General features: G+C 39.2%; 1 protein-coding gene across 2 annotated transcripts in view; it reads left to right on the top strand.

The window, feature by feature from the left end:
* Window positions 1–17,898, top strand: part of roraa (RAR-related orphan receptor A, paralog a) — a 383,427-nt gene that overhangs the window by 347,455 nt on the left and 18,074 nt on the right. For both annotated transcript variants that reach the window (XM_067379454.1, XM_067379455.1), the window contains 2 exons: window positions 13,542–13,627; window positions 16,184–16,325. In XM_067379454.1, coding sequence (XP_067235555.1) covers window positions 13,542–13,627; window positions 16,184–16,325 — 228 coding nt within the window. The remainder of the gene's footprint in view (window positions 1–13,541; window positions 13,628–16,183; window positions 16,326–17,898) is intronic.

Below are 17,898 nucleotides of genomic sequence, written 5' to 3'. Positions count from 1 at the left end.
ATGTAGTCCTATGTGTTTAGCTTTGTCTTTAATTCACTGCACAGTGATTACAGGCTGTACAGTGTATCTCTGCCGAGTGGAACCGCGGGGTGCTGTGGATGGAACATTGTGCAGTCAGGTGTTAGAGACCCAGCTGCAGGTCGGCTCGTCGTGTCCCATTGGCTGTCCATTAGGAAACCCTGCTGGCTGCCGTGAAAACGCACTCTGTAGAAATCAGTCAGTGCTTTCCCATTTGGCCTGAGTCAATCAGGTTTGTGATTGGTGTGTGTGGGTGGTTAAATTATTAGTTGGAATACCAGCACACATACTCTCTCCTAAGAAAAGTGGCTTCCTGATGTCCATTTCTCCTTGTTCACCACTTTTTTTTGGTAGCGCTGGAACCATAGACTACATGATTTTAATGCTGTCCAAATCAAACATGTCTGTTTTTCTCTCACAACCATAGTAAGCAAATTATATTGAATTTTTTCTGTTAATTTAGAGCAGACTATCCCTAGTAGTGTTGTCAAAAGTACCGATTTCGGTACTTATCGGTACTGAAATTTTAAAAACGTGACGCTTTGAGCGCTGTTGAGCAGATTCATAAACATCTCTGATTGGCCAATGTGTTGACGCGCTCATCGGATATGCCTGTGATTGGCTACAATGATCAACGCGTGGGAGCATTTGAAAGCACATGGAAGTGTTTGAATTTGAAAGCGTTTTGAAAGTGGGAGCGCGAGCGATTGAAAGCAGGCGTCTAACAGTGGACCGATCCGTGATAGATGCCTGCTTTCAAACGCTCCCGTGTATATCTGTGTAAGCGCTTAGTGAAGAGATTAATTGATGACTATTTACAACGTTTTTACAGCGTTGATCATTGAAGCCTATCACAGACATATCCGATGAGCCGTGAAAACAACGGCCAATCAGAGATATTTACGAATCCACTCAACAGCGCTCAAAGCTTCACGTTTTTAAAATTTCCGTACCGACTAGGTACCAAAGTCGATACTTTTGACAACACTAATCCCTAGTATGAATAGGAATGTCGGTGATTGTGGTAGTATATATGTATTGTCGCCGCCGATAGCCTTGTGGGCAGCACACCGACATACAGTATAGTGCTATTGCCGCCTCGCAGACTATTTTTTGGGGGCAGTTGTGGACTAATAGTTAGAGTTGGACCTGTAACCCAAAGGTCATGGGTTCAAGTCTCAGTAGCAGCAGGAAATGTTGGTTGTTACCCACAACTGAGGTGCCTTTGAGCAAAGCACCCAACACCTAATCGCTCCCCCAGGTGCCGCACCAAAAATACCCACTGCTTTGTGTGTGCACTTGGATGGGTTAATTGCAGTCTACATACTTGTCCACACATCATATAATATATATATATATATATATATATATATATATATATATATATATATATATATATATATATATATATATATATATATTCATATTTTTTATATAAACATTTTGTATTATTTTAAAGTTTTTAGATGCTATATCAGTTTTTTAACACAAAAAACATATATACAGCATATATACAGATATTCATCTTATATAAACAGCCAGGAAAATGGGGTCAGGTAAACCCGAAACCAGCCTAAATATACACCACTTCCTTAAAACCGATTAATGGACTAGATGTCCAGGACTAAAAAATATTTAGTTTTGCACATCTCTAATCCACAGCCTTGACACTTCTGCTGGAATTACATATTAATGCAGCAATTACAGGTATAAAACATCAGCACCACATGGAAACAGAATTCCCTTGTGCCGTCGAACAAGCCTCTTTGTTGTTGTGCAAAGGTTTTCTGAGTGTATATATATATATATTCATTCCTCCGTGTTTTATTGTTTTGTCATTCATTGAGCTGGATTGGCTCCCCTGAGAGCTTGATGCAATCTGATTGGTGTTTAACTAAAGCACTCAGCTGTAGGAGATTGAAGCTCCCAATCGAAGATTAAATCAGCCATACAAGGCTCAAATTCATATTGCATGTTAGAGATCAGCGTGGCCTCTCCTGCCCGGCTGGCAGAGTCCCATTCGTATTCGTAAGCAGTCTGGAAACTGGTTTCAGATGAGGAAAAAACATCTTCCGACACAGGAAAGAAAAAAAAACTGCAGGAGCATGACTCCAAAAATGGCTCCTCTGATGTTTCAGCTTCAATGATTCTAAGCCTCAGCGATGTGCAACGTCAAGCGTTGCCACACATGGCATTCGTAAACAAAAATAGACAATGGTGAGCTTTCGCTCAACTGCACAAAATTTCCTGACAGTTTTACAAACAAATGACACATTTAGACCTGGTCTAAAATCCGTTTGATGCACCGTATGATTGCGATAATGGCAAATCGAAGATAAATGTTTATGCATGTGGAAGGTTTGCCTGCGTTTGATTTGTGTTTGTTGGAGCAACACAGCACAGACGGCGCGATGCAAATGCACATCTCTCTCTCCGTCTTTCTCGTCTTCCTTTCCCTGTCTCTCATTCCCGTGGGATTCAGGTGCACGGTGACACAGCGAGAGGTGGCGTGCCCTGTGGCTCTAGACTTCCTTGCTCCGATGGAAACGCTTTGCCTGTCACTGAGAAGAGGAGGACAGGAGGAAAGAGAGATGGAGACAGACAGGAGGAGAGAGAAAAAGGGTGTCGGGGCAGGGCGGAGGAGAGAGTTTGGCACACATGCTCCTCTCCGCGAAACTTGTCTGTATCGTAACCCCCATCCTTTTGTTCTGTTCCCATGAGTGCAGTCTCGCTCATACCCGCAGCCAGAAAGCTCTTCAATCTCTTGCCACAGAACGCATAAATGAGGACTAGGGCTGGGCTGTATAGCTTATATTCACTCTTATTTGATGTACATCTCACTCCTTGTGATTTATATATTTGCTGTAAAATGATTTAAAATGTTTTAATTTATCAAATCAGAAAAAAACATCATTTCAACCAACCTTCCATTCTAGCCAAAATAGATAAGATGCTGTTTTCAACACTATTAAATCACCACAAGGAAGAATAATATTTAGGATTGCCTCAAACATTAGGTTCATGCAAACCTGCAATTAAGAAATAATAAATTAAATAATACAAATTAAATTAAATAATTTTGGATTTTTAAATGGTGTTTTGAGTTTTGAACTGATTCATTCAAATGACGAATTTTAATTGAGTCTTACTTTGATATAGGCCTAATATTATTACACAGTATTGAAATTATATATATGTTTGTGTAACATTAGCAACACATTATTAGCTATTTGATTATTTATATGTAACCCCTCCTGTTTAAACCAACATAGGAGTCGGGCACTCTAACCACTCTAAAGACCAAAGTCTCTAGAGCACTTCTTGAGATCAGGGGAGTAAGGTTTATGTGCAAAGCTCTTACTGGCCAACGTCCGTTTACCTCAGTATGTTGACCAAGTGGATCTCTGAGCTCGTGCGAGTGAGTGGAGGCGGGGCTAATTAGCATATTCATAGATTTGCATATACTAAATGAAGCAAGGGTATAGAGCAGGGGTCTCCAAAGTTGGTCCTGAAGGGCCACTGTCCTGCAGAGTTTGCTCTCCGTGTGTTTTTCCGTCGTCTCTGGCCGTGTTCATATGTAAATTGCCTAGCTTATTTTGTCCATTAGATTAAAAGATCTGAAAAAGCTCATACATGTACCATGGACCCGTCCTCGAAGAAATCAAGACAGAAGTGGTTGAAAGTGGGCAAAAAAGATGGATGAAAACACCAGGTGCAAACAGGGATGTTTTTTATGTCTCAGTTGTCCAAAGAGGTGGACATTTTTGAAAATAAGGCATTTCAATAACTGACTAATAACCTTTTCATTGCCACTGAAGTGAAATTACTCAACCTAAACATAGGAACCTGGTTAAAAACTAATTTAGAAGAAAACATGACAGATGGACTTAGAGGTTTTTGCTATGGAACTCTTCATATATATTCAGTAGTAAATACCTTATTTTTATACCTGTACAAAATAAACAAGAAAAAGTCACTTGAAGTGAGATGTCTTCTTACTACAAACTGGGAAACACTCCTGCGCTGTATATGGCATGTCAAAATGCATTTGACTGAGCCGGTTGGGTACATCTAGAAGTGCGCCGGTAACACAAGCTGCTGTGTTTGCTGGGAGGGATCTTGAGTTTTGTGTGTGGCACTGAAAAATTAATGGCCTCATACACAAACAAACACACAGATGCATGCATGAGTTCACTCCTGAAAGCTGCCCAAAGGCAAGCAGCCAACACTGGGTCGAACCCGCCACTTCAGCGATTTACAGGAGCAACAAGAGGAAAAGAATAAGAAGTTCTCGTCTCTGCCTCTCTCTCTCTCTCTCTCTCTCTCTCTCCTGCTCGCTCATCCTTATCTCCTCTGATCTTCTCAGCTCTCCAGTGGTCTCAAATGACTGTGGATCATGGCGGCGGACCGTGATTAAACGCGGGGAATTAAACGGGAAGCACAAACAAACATGCGCACAGGCTAACAAACAAACCCACGTGATCAAACGGCTGTCTCTACACCGGTCTGCAGACTTGAAACCAGCTCTCTTTGTTGCATGGTTGCAAAATGTTTAGCATTCATAGCATTTAAATTGGTTTCGCGACATCCAGAATAGCACATTAGGTCAGTGATGGTAATGGCTCAACATGCTACAGTCCCTAAATAAAAATTACACATTTATTTTTTATGTTTGTGTGGGTGGAATATGGCTGTCCTGTGAAACTGACATTCAAATAACTTCCCTTCTTTCTTCTGAAATTGGAAGAAAAGAAAAGAAGTGGAAGTAAACTTATTTTTCGTGATGTTTCTTGGCCAAATCACAAAAATCTGTGAGATTTTCTTGCAACAAAACTAGCTTATCAAACAGAAGCTAGCAGATTCCCTAAACTGGAGATTTTCTTAAACCTATACTTAACCCACCCGAATAGCACAAGAGGTTTGTGTTGTACCACAGAGGGTGCTTGGATAATGTACACGGGCTACGTTATTTACAGAAACAATCTGGAACAGCAGTGAAACATTTCAGAGGAATTTGATTAAACTGCTGTTTGTCCGTGTTCTCTGGCCTGAAGGACCGTTGTTAATCTGGCTGTAATGTGGCACTTTGCGCAATTCCAGCATGGCTGTCCAATCACTTACATAATCCCCTGATATGAGCCCACTGGCTTGCGTCATTTGGTCACTGACAGCTGTCAACACACAAGCACATTAGCAACCTCCTACACACACACACACAGTGCAGGCCCATGGCATTGCTGCATTTAAAGGTACAGTATGCAATTTTTGTGCCACTAAAGATACCAAGTGGAATTGCAAAAACTATAACTGTTTTCAGTCAAGTTTGACTGTTCAAACATCTAGCTGCATCCCAAACTCATGCATTTGGTTGAGCCAAATGTTGTTATAGACCCTGTTTCCACCTGGTATTAAGATGCATTGTGGTCGATCGCATCACAGGTGGAAGTGTAAACAGGATGTAAAATGTTTTGAGTTGTCCACTTTTGACCAGTTCCAGAGGTAGTCGAAAACACATTCGACCGGATTGCTTTTGTAGTGTAAGCGCTCATGTGGTCGAATGTGTTCGAACAACCACAAAAGACTGCCTACTGACCTAATGAGTAAACGTTATGGGAAGCACACTAGCCAGGGATTTAAACTTTGTCGGCTGAAGACCCAAGTTTAGTTTGAAGATGAAAAATGTACCAATCACAATGTTCTCTCACCATTCCTGATTTCTAACACACACTCAGAGCGTTCAGCTGGTCTTGCGGCTGTCAGAGCAGAAACGAAAGCTGATGCTCTCCATGTGTTTTTCCATCGTCTCTGGCTGTGATCATATGTAAATTGCAGAGCTTATTTTGTCCATTAGATCAAAAGATCTGAAAAAGCTCATACATGTACCCGCCCATAGACCCGTCCTTGAAGAAATCAAGACAGAAGTGGTTGAAAGTGGGCAAAAGAGATGGATGAAAACACCAGGTGCAAACAGGTATAAAGTCAGATCGCTCAAACAGATCCGTTTTGTTTTTGGTGCCACTAATGGTCTGAAAATTAAACACTGCAGCTTTAAGAAAAAACTAACGTATTTTTAACGGCCCTTCATCTACTGTTGTATCCAATCATATCAGGGAGTGGAACAATGTCTGCACTCCCATTGGTAGTCAGATCACTGCTCATTTGCATAAAGTTTAATACTGTTTAATTTAAGCCAAAAGTATACTTTGGTTTTTAAATGTTCACTAGAGTATGTGTGCAATGCGTGTGATGTAAATTTTGTCATCAGCATAGCATGCACATACTGTACTGTACGTGCGCAGCCAAGTACTCTTGCTGCCTTCACATACTCTCGGAATTATCGTAATTATGAGTTTTCTCAACCCGATCTCACAGCAATTTGTACATATTTTACGAGGTGGCTAATTCGTACAACCTCGGTCGTACGAATTTGTTTGTTTTTTGCTAAATCGTGCATATTTTACGAGTTGCCAAATTCATATGAATTCATACAAATGACCTACCTCTAAACCTACCCGTCACTGGGGTTTAGACAAATCGTATGAATTCGAAAGAATTAGCCACTTTGTAAAATACGTACAAATTGGTCGTGAGATAGCGTTGGTCTCCTAGGTAAAAAATTGCACATGAATGACCTCTCATGTCGAAACTTGAATGCGATAGGCTTATAATCATGACTTGTGAAAATTAGAAGTGAAAATGATCAAATTTCCTAAAGCACCTGAAGGCGGCATCTGAACACACACATGCACATGTGTTCAGTTGTATGCATATGCTAGCATTCGCGTTTTGGGCTTTAGTTACACCTCAAGTGGTCGCTGTGGCCAGAAATCGACAACTTGCAATAAAAATGAATGATTTCCAGTTGCTTTGTCACTGCTAGTCACTGTGGACACTGCTATAAGGTTTCATGGTACATATTTTGATCATTAGTGAACCATTCTGAATCTGTTTGCAAGTGGAGACACTAATAGATTTGCTGAAAAACAGTGTTGGCTATATGTTTGGTGTACTAGTGTAATGGGTTAAGCTCTCAGCTTTATGAGTATGTGTCCTGAAAGCATAAGCGGATAATCCTAATCCCACCAGGTTATGTCAACAATCCAACAATTCAGTGAGATTTTAGCCCAGAGTGGGAATAACTAGAGGCATTTTGTGCTGATTTGCATGCAGGAGGAAATGTGCCACAAATGCGTTGTTAGCGCTTTGGCCTATCGCTAGTCACGTAGCTTGATTTTCAACACGCCAGACGAACAATATCACTGACGTCTGTGTGCAGAAATGGAGATCATGATGTTTTAATATTGCTGAACAGAAAAAAAACATAGCATTTTGTATGCGCAGACAGGAAGGAGCACTCTGGTGAAGTTAGCAATCAACCCTCCCCCACTAGCGGGCTCCTGGAAACCTCCATTAGCGAGCGAACATTCCTGAATATTTCACACGCCTTCAATATATTGTGTCAACATCACACTTTTTGCCTCACTCAGAACGAAGCTCCTCAGGTACAAATGAGGAGAGAGCACTTTTAAGAAGCGCTCAGCATGGAGAATGAACGCCTTTGTGATGCTGATGTCAGCGCTAATGCGCTAAAGAATACAGGGCGACTGTGACAGTTAGCGCTGAGGCGTTAGCAGGCATTATGGTGAAATTATTATTGTCTCTAGTTTTTGATGAGCAACCTTTTGCTGCGGTTTTCATTCTTTTGCAGTTTTGTCAAGAAAGACTTGAATTAAAGTGTGAATGTGTTCCAACTTTAGCAGAGGAAAATAAGGAACAGTCAGTTTCATTTAGCAAAATAAAGGAAACTCTTTGCTAGTAACTGCTAAAATTCATTCACTTTGATGCAGTCACTTTGATTTTGGTCTACTAACATATGATTTTACTGCATCATATAACAAATTTTAAATGTAGCCTAGCAATTTAGCCTAGCCTAGCTTCGCCTGTAACTTAGCAAAGAGCTATTAGTCTGTATTTCACATTCATATTTTTTAATTTTTCTATTCTAATGACAATATTTGTTATATTTTAAGCTGATTCAAATGCAGTAGCCTAAATACAAAGGCTAAAAGATGGGACAAACTTGATTTTATACAGAATACAGCTCTTTTTCCCTTAAATATCAGATGATCATATGCGTTCTTAAAGTGAGACACATTATTGCTGTGTTTTGCAGTTGTGGTGCAGCATGGCTAAGCAGTCTCAGAGAGCCGGACTGTCACGGCTGATGGTGTGCTATGAAATATGGCCTCAGTCTGAATTTATGTGCATGAACTATGTGCCGTACCAATTAAAATGGCCATTTGGTGAGCAAGTGACAAGTATGTTTGATGTTAGTAGAAACTGAGGGGCTTCTGTTAGCAAGAGCAGGGGCTTGTCTCCCATGAGGCTTGATTTGAGGGCTTTAAAGGGCATGGCAGAGACGGGGCCTGATTGCGATTGGGACATAGAATGAGAGAGAGGGATGGAGGGCGATAGACGGTGAGAAAGATAGCATTAGCAGAGAGAGGGGACAGCAAAGTGACACGTCACTCCTCCTCAGGGCTCTGTCTCGCTGTCAGCTCTGACTCAGTGACCTTGAAGTGGGCTCCAGGAAGTCACAACAGAGCAGACCCAACTAACAAGCTGCATCAGATTTATTCTTTGCTGCCACACATTTCAGTGTAGGCACAATGGGAGTCATTTAGTGCAAGGGTTTGATCTTTAGCATTACCATGGTCCGGTGCCCTTTTACTGTGCATTTTCATTTGCGTAACACTGTGTGTGTTGTGTCTGTGGTGTGTTTGATAATGCCCGTAGGCTGAGACCATCTCGACCAGCAGCGGCATGAACGCTGTCTAATATGCAGTATCAGTCCACTTCTTGTCTGTGGTGTGATAAACATCTGGCTTTTTAACCTATGTAGTGTATGTATTTGAGAAAAATGGCTATATTATAATAATAATAATAATAATATGAATTCTTTATAAAGCATACTGTGATTTTAATAATAACAATAATAATGATTATTATTAGTCAGTATGCTATCTAAAGGGTTAATGTGTTTATATGAGAAAAATGTCTAATAATAATAACAATTATTATGATGTCACTTTTGCAAATAAGTATATTATGAATATATTATAATGTATTGCTCTCTAGAAAGCATACTGTGATTTTAATTATATATATTTATTATTGTCACAGTATGCTTTCTAAAGGATTAACAATGTATTTGTATGAGAATTGTCTAATTATTAATTAAATAATAATTAAAATCACACACAATATGCTTTCTAAAGAGTCGTATAATAATAATAATAATACATTGTTATATGAACTCTATAGAAAGCATATTGTAATTTTAAGTGTATTTATGCATTAATAATCATCATCATAATTGTTAATTATTAGACAATTTTCTCATATAAATACATTGTTAGTTAGCCCTTTAGAAAGCATACTATCTTAATAATAATAATAATAATAATTATAATCATTATTAAAATCATAATATGTTTTCTAATGAGTACATATAATAATGATGATAATAATAATAATATGAACTCTTTAGAAAGCATATTGTAATTTTAAGTGTATTTACTGTAATCATCATCATAATTGTTGTTATTATTAATGTTATTAGACATTTTTCTTATAAATACATTGTTAGTTAGCCCTTTAGAAAGCATCCTATCTTAATAATAATAATTAAAATCACAATATGCTTTCTAAAAAGGTCATATAATCATAATACAAATAATAATAAGCATACGTAATTTTAATTATTACAATTAAGATAGCATACTAAGGGCTAACTAACAATGTATTTATATGAGAAAAATGTCTAATAATAACAATAACAACAATTATTATTATTATGAACACTTTACAAAGCATAACAAATTTATATTTTTAATTATTATTATTATTATTATTGACATTTTTAGCAAATACATTGTGAACTCTTTATAAACCATACTGTGATTTAAAACAAATATTATTTTTTATTTTTATTAAGTCACAGTATGCTTTCAAAATGGTTAACAATATATTAACAACATATATATATATATATATATATATATATATATATATATATATATATATATATATATATATATATATATATATAAAATGCCATATTTCTCAAATAAATATATAGTTAACCATTTTATGTATATATATATATATAAAATGGTTAACAATATATTTATTTGAGATTATATATACACACACCATAGTATTTTATCCCCAGAAGTTATTCAGTTATCCAGTGTTGGCAAATACCACCCTGTAAACATGTGGAACTGTTCGAGCAACTGAATATCTCACAGTGTGTGTTATTAGGCAAGTGTGTTTGTACTGGAGCTGGATGAATTACTCCCCATCCTAATCTTGCTGTGAGGATTTTTTTTTTTTTTCAGCAGAACAATTTTGGTTTAGCGCTCTCCGTAGACAAAGGAAGCTCCGATCCAGCACGGCAACCCGCAGCGTGAGCCAGGCAGGAGACAAAGAGCTTTGTGAGTGTTTCATGTGGAGGCCTGGCGAGAGGGAGAGTAGAGCGAGAATTTGCGCCAGGCGGACCCAAACCCGAGTGCCCAGCACAGCGTTATGCCCTCTTCACTTCCTACGCTTTCGACTGATGTGGCACGAGCTTTGTCAGCAAGTGTACCTGCTTCTCTCCGGCTAAAACGAAGGGCCCTCTGAGCAGCGCCTAGGGAGCGAGCCGCGGCTGGCCCCGTGGGCTCGAACCCGCAGCCTGGTAGTCTGTGATGCCAGCAGTGTGGAGGCGCAAGCCGCTTCAGCCTGTAGGGCAGAACGTGAAAGCTGGGATTACGAGTCTGGGAAAGACGCTACTCACAGCCCTAGACTGCCACCTACTGGCAGGGGCCTGGTACTGCAGCTTCTCTCCTGGACCTCAACCACAGCCAGCCTTAATTACAGCATGCTTCAGTTGTTGTGAGTGCATGTCAGAACAAATTATGTAAGTAATGAGGCTGAAAATGCTAAAGGAGTAGGAACACACTGGCGCGCTAATGCTCATGCCGAGAGAACACAAAAACAAACAACAGAGTGCACTGGCCGTGATTTTTTGTTGTTGTTGTTGTTTTTTTTTTGCTAAATGCAACAAAAAAGAAATGATTATGGTTTCCTTATTAATAATAATAAAACAAATAACATGATCGTTAGATATTGAATTAGCAGATCTGGCAATTCCCAGAAAGAAGCTCTCCTGAGGAGAACAAATATCAGCGATCACCGCAACATGAAATGCGGGCTAATGTGCCGTTTACAGGCATGTTGACCAAATGGACGGTGTACCAACTGTGAGCGTACAGGGTTAGTGGATCAGCAGCGCAGAGCTGAAAGAGAACAGGAGAGAGAGACCCTTGGCCGCGCCGTGGGGACGTTGACATTATCCAGATGACACAACGGGAGCTCGAGGGCAGATGATGAAATGGGCCGCGGCGGAAGCATCGCTCAGTGGTGGCAATTTGATGCGTTCAAATTAATTCCGTATGATTGGATTTATAAGGTTCACTAAAATATTATCGAGCCACAGTATTTTGGCTGGAGGTAGGCAAGTAGCTGCGGGGAACTTTGGCTCGGGATCTAAGAGAACTAGAGGGAGCAATTTCTGTCAAGTAGAAATAAAATGCTTAGGCTACATTAAACAGTGACTGTTCAGCTGTAATCCGGCTAAATATAGAGTGAAGCTCTTGCGTGGTAAGGTCTATTTTGCAATGGCCAGAGGTTTGGTTCAGGTCCTTTGATGTGATTATATTGCCGTGGCCTTTACTTTGACTCTTTTAAACAAATTGTGCCAGGTTTTATCTGTCGGAATCAATATCAAGTGTACTTCTGTGAAGGAATGGTTCACTTATAAATTGAAGTTTTGTCATCTTTTATTCCCACATGTTGTTTCATTCATGGAACAAAAAAGGAGACGTTTGGAAGAATGTTCATGCTGCTCGTTTCCATACAATGAAAGTGAATGGGGACTAGGGGCTGTCGTGCACTATATTCCAACCCTATATTCCAACTATACGTGCTTTAGAAACCTTTACAACAACACTTAAACCTAAAATAATCATTCATAAAGTAATCATTCGAATGCACGAGCGCTCTTCAGCACTCTTCTTCATGAGAATTTGAGAGTGTGCGGATAAAAACTAGCCTAGAGCGCCATCTGCTGTTAAAACTAAGCTCAGAATCGATTTGAGAGAGAAAATATCAGATTCATTGTTACGATCGAGAATCGATGTATTGTCCCAGCCCTGGTATATATTCAAATATGGTGTGTCAAACCATGTCATGCTAGAATAATGCCAAACATTATCGGTTCTTGTGTCTCAAAACCAGTCGTGATTGCCAAGTTTCAATGTGCGCTACATTAATGACAGAGTTTCATTAAATAACTTATTCTTTTGTATGTCACTTTGGATAAAAGCATCTGCTAAATGCATAAACTTAAATATGATACGATTACAAAAATCGGTCAGATTTCAGAAGATGGACCACAAAACCTGTCATAAGCCAACAATACATTGTATGGGTCAAAATTATCGATTTTTCTTTTAATGCGAAAAATCATTGGGATATTATAAGATCATGTTCCATGAAGATATTTTGTAAATTTCCTACCGTAAATATATCAAAAATTAATTTTTGTGAGTGGATATGCATTGATAAGGACTTTATTTGGACAACTTTGATTTTTTTGCGCCCTCAGATTCCGGATTTTCAAATAGTTGTATCAATGGAAAGCTTATTTATTGACCTTTCAGATGATTTCAAATTGACCCTTATGACTGGTTTTGTGGTCCAGGGTCACATATATTACCTTTAGATAATTTTAGAGTGCTTTTTTGTTGTTTTTGAAGCTTGACAGCTCTTGGTCACCATGTGCTTTGATTGTATGGAAAAGAGCAACGTGAACATTCTGCTAAATATCTCTTTTTGTGTTTCATGAAAAAAATGAAGTCATATGGGTTTGGAATGACTTGAGGGTGAGTAAATGATGATAAAATGTTATTTTTGGATGACATATTTCTTTTAATGTAGTGAAAAAAAACCTCTCCAGATTTTTCCTCAAATACTCAAGCCTTCTTGTCATCATCTTTTTGTCAACGCTAGGCCTCTTGGACTGAACTTCGTCTCTGAGGTGGTAAAACTGCTTGGCGGTTTTTGATTTGAACCAATATTCCAGTGGCGGTAAAGGTCCAGTCATGTGGTAAAGAATCAGGTTTCTCCCGATATTACTGCCCAAAGGCTCTGCGAGGAAATATTGGTGATTTATTACTATTCCATTTGTTTCTAAGTCACGGGTTGACATCACGATTGCCATGCTTTTTGAGGGTTTTCTGTTTAAAGTCAGAATGGCCTCCTCCAAATACGCCGCAGCCGAGGGTGGCAGGGACGTGATGCGTTTGAAGCTCGGCGCCGTTTCATGTCGCAACATGCAGCCGTGGAGGAGGTGTTGCGTGGTGACTGGTGACAGTGAAAAATCCTGACAGTACCTTCTCTCTTTTCTTTCTCCGCAGCTCAAATCGAAATAATTCCCTGCAAGATCTGTGGAGACAAATCATCAGGCATCCATTATGGCGTGATAACGTGCGAGGGCTGCAAGGTAAGAAGCTAAACAACCCTGTCAGCGTGTGTGACAAAGAAAAAGCGGGAAAAGCCAACAAATGAGACATTCTGGAAAATAACAGAGAAGTTTCTTTCGGATTATTGTCTATCTAAAGAAGAAACAACTACTATTGTGGTTACAGGACTTCACAATTCTTTAAACATCTGAGTCTTAATAACTCATGTAGTCAGTTCCTAAAAACGTCACAATTACAATACGACAACAATATAATCCCTTTGTCTTGTTTTTCTTTACCATCTTTTTTTAATAAATCCGTCAAACTAGGAAGCGCTTTAGATCACAGCACGTCGTTAGCAGTTTTGATACAACGCCCCCCCTGTTCTTTCCCACCGAAGCTCCTCTTTTTGTGCATTTTTCAAACACGGCGTCCACTCAGCAAAGAGGAATTTTGTGCTTATTGTGTATTCCTGTTAGCTGCCTGTCACCGGAGCGACTCGTTAGCATTCCGCGAGCAGGCTCGGCAGAAACGAACGTGCGGACGCGGCTCCTGAACGCCGTGTTTTTGTTTTTTTGTTTTCCCGCACAATAGACAGACTCTCTGCTCAGCATCTCCTTCCGTCACTCACATGGCGGCAGAAACGCGCAAGCCTGAAGAATAAACTGCTGAAATGTATCTTTAATGGTTACTAATTACTCGAGGCACAGAGACATTTAATGATATGTGCGAGCACAACGCTCCGGCCCATAAATCATAGCATTATTAAGGAGCGCTGCTTGTCACCGGCAGTCCTACCCCGCTTTCATAATGGCTGCCATTAGAAAGCAACTTGGCAGCTGTCAGCTGTTTTCTAGTAATTAAACAGCCAATGAGCAACTAATTAAGACATATGTGTATGGAGCTGTGGAGTGGGGTGTGTTAATGACGAGCTGGAATCAATTCATTAAGTCAAAAGGATGAGAAATCAACTCAACGTGGGCGCCCACTCCTTCCCCCCCTCGAGCCAACCACCGGGTTCGGGCTCTGTTATTCAACATTAATAACCTCGCACAAACTCGCCATTATTTACTACCTTTCTCACCCGTCTCTGAACTAGCTGTGCCAATTGTTAATGAGGAAAAATACTCGTTCCAAATTGTTTTATATAGCTATCGCGCTGAATTATGTTGCTCAGATGTATCTTGACTAAAGGGAAACATGTCTATATGATCGAGGCAAATGTTTGTAAAGCTGCCACCATCTGTTCAGCATTTGCCACAGAAATATTTTTTTTATGAGCACTTCATGTGGAATAATATGCACTTGTAAGGTATAGTTGCATGTCTGTCCCCAGTTTTCATGGAAGCTTGTTTCAGCCACAGAATAAAACAATTGAAAAGATAATTTTGACTTTTTATCTCACAATTCTGACCTTTTTTTCCTCACAATTGCGAGATTACATCTCGTAATTCTGATTTTTTATTATTCTTTTTTTTTTCTTCAGAATTGCGAGATTCACAATTCTTAGGGGGGAAAATGACCCCAAGATTCTTTTCATTTCTTTTTTCTCAGAATTGCATGTTGTGTGTTATAAAGTCATACAATTGAGTTGTAAAGTTAGAATTGCGAGATATAAACTAGCAATTCTGAGAAAAAAAGTCATTTTAAAAAGAATTTACAACATGCAATTGCAACTTTGTCACACTAACCCAATCTCACGGCGATTCATACATATTTTACAAGGTGAATAATTTGCCACCTTGCTAAATTCGTACGACCTCACTTGTACAAATTAGTTTTTTGCTAAATCGTTCGTATTTTACGAGTTGCCAAATTCGTATGAATTTGTACGAATTACCCACCTCTAACCCCGCCCCTAAACATACCCCTCACTGGGGTTTAGACAAATCGTATGAATTCGTACGAGTGAGGTCGAACAAATTAGCCACCTCGTAAAATAATTGGTCGTAAGATAGCTTTGGTCACGCAATTCTGACTTTTTAACTTGCAATTGCGAGTTTATATCACTCAATTCTGAGAAAAAAGTCAGAATTGCGAGATGTAAACTTGCAATTGCGGGGGAAAAAAGTCAGATTTGTGAGATAAAAAGTCGCAATTACCTTTTTTATTTTGTATTCAGTGGAATACAAACAACCTTCCATGAGTTTGAGGTCAATTTTGTTGATTTTGTAACATAAATACATGGCGAATATAAAGGTTTAGGATAGTTTAGTGGCATAAATTAGAATGTTTTTCTTAATAAATATGTTTTTTTATAAATATATGATATAAAATTGTTATAATAAATTTTATATAAATAATATTTAGAAATGCACAGACAAGGATATATAACTTGCAGCTGTTAGTGCAAATTAACAAAAAATGTATTATTATTAAAGAATTTATCATGAAAAATATCTAAAAATGTGTTGCTAAAACTACAATGTATATATATGTATATATATATATATATATATTTATTTTTTTTTTGTGATGGGACTGGTAAAAATCTTAACCAGTGACCCCTGCCGGGCCAGCAGAAAAGAAAAAGTCCTTATTGTTGAGCCCTGCATGGGTTAACCAACCCTCTCTCTGTCCGTCTCTGGGGCCTGTAGGGTTTCTTCAGGAGGAGTCAGCAGAGCAATGCTGCGTACTCATGCCCACGTCAGAAGAACTGCCTGATTGACCGCACCAGCCGGAATCGCTGCCAGCACTGCAGGCTGCAGAAGTGTCTGGCCGTGGGCATGTCACGTGATGGTAAGTCCGTGTCCAGTACAGCAGGCACCAGAGGGAGAACAGAGTCTCCACAGATACAGAACATCAAATGCATGCAAAATACCAAGTGGAGCAGCATGTAAAGTGAACGTGCAACCTGACAGCGAGTGTTTTTCAGTTACAACCTTGACTGCAACAAATAGAGTAAAAGAGGAACATATCATGGAAAACCTTTGATCCAACAATGGACATACATTTCCACCAGTGTAATTTCCATCTCAAATTATGTTTTGTTTAATAGCATTCTTTGATGGAAATTATATATATATATATATTTTTTTTTTTAAATATAATTTTTGGAATAAAATGTCTAAATGCCTAAAAAGGCTAATTTCATAGGTATCCTAAATAACCACAATTAAATATGTATTTTTGTATATTTCGTAATTTGACAATTTCTGCTTATTTGGAAATTCCACATAATTGTAGGCCTGGTTTCACAGACATTTTATACAAATAAAGTATGGCTAAATTTTTACGATACATTAAGGACTTCAAGAAAACATTTAATTAGACAATGTAATGGAATATATCTAGTCCTTTACTACTTTTATTCAATACTTACCTTTGTCCCCGGTCTTGCCATGTCATTTAAGTAGAGTACCTGTTCTGTCAGCACCCCTTACTCATTAATTTTTCACCAAACTTGTGACAAGATGAATTTAAGAGGCAGTTGTGGTTCTGGACTGCGGGGCATGCTCAGTCAGGGTGGAGAATCTGACAGCAAGTAGCTTTTATTAAATGAGCATCATTAAAGCAGGCTCATTAAAGCCAATGCAGGTGAGCAGCATTAACGGGTGCCCAGGTGAGAGTATGTTTGTGTGTGTGTGTGTGTGTGTGTGTGTGTGTGGAGGCCCCCTGCTGGGCCTCCGGCTGGGCTGTGTGACTACGGCCCGTGACAGGAGGATGAAATCAGGCCAGGTCTTCCGAGTCTACCGGGCTGCTCTCTCACACACAACCAGGACAGGCAAGGTGACTTCTGACTTCACTCCGACTGAAGCTCACTAGTCCCCATCTGCCTTCCTTACATGGGGACAGAGACACAGAGCTTACCCAGACACACACACGTCTGTAATGACGTTAGGCCTCCACTCATTTTCATTCATACGCCTCAGATTCAGCGCTGATCCCGTACCCCTTCTAAACACCTCACTCATGTCTCCTCCAAGCATGTCTTGTCTCGTCTCCTTTGCACTTTTCTCCTCTCATCTCTTGTACTGTCCTCAAGTCTCATTTTGTTTCATCCCTTACTTTCTTAGAATATCATTTTGTCTCCTCTCCTTTAATCTAATTCACTTTCCTCTTGTCGTCTTGTCTTTTCTCTCAGCTCCTCCCCTCTCATTCTGTCTCATTTATTATTTTCTCATCTCCACTTATTTCTTCAAATCTCCTTTTTATCTTATTTCTTCTTTTCTTGTCTCCTCTCATCTCTACGTCTTTCATAAATCCTCTAGCTTCATCCTGTTTCTTCTCTTCTTGTCTGTTTCCACATTTCTCAACTCTTCTCATCTCCTGCTTTCTTTCCAAATCTCATTCTCTCCATTTTCTCATGTTT

The sequence above is a fragment of the Chanodichthys erythropterus genome, chromosome 24 (genome assembly GCF_024489055.1).
Source record: "Chanodichthys erythropterus isolate Z2021 chromosome 24, ASM2448905v1, whole genome shotgun sequence".
NCBI classification, from domain to species: Eukaryota; Metazoa; Chordata; class Actinopteri; order Cypriniformes; family Xenocyprididae; genus Chanodichthys; species Chanodichthys erythropterus.
This window is presented reverse-complemented; position numbering and strand designations above follow the sequence as displayed.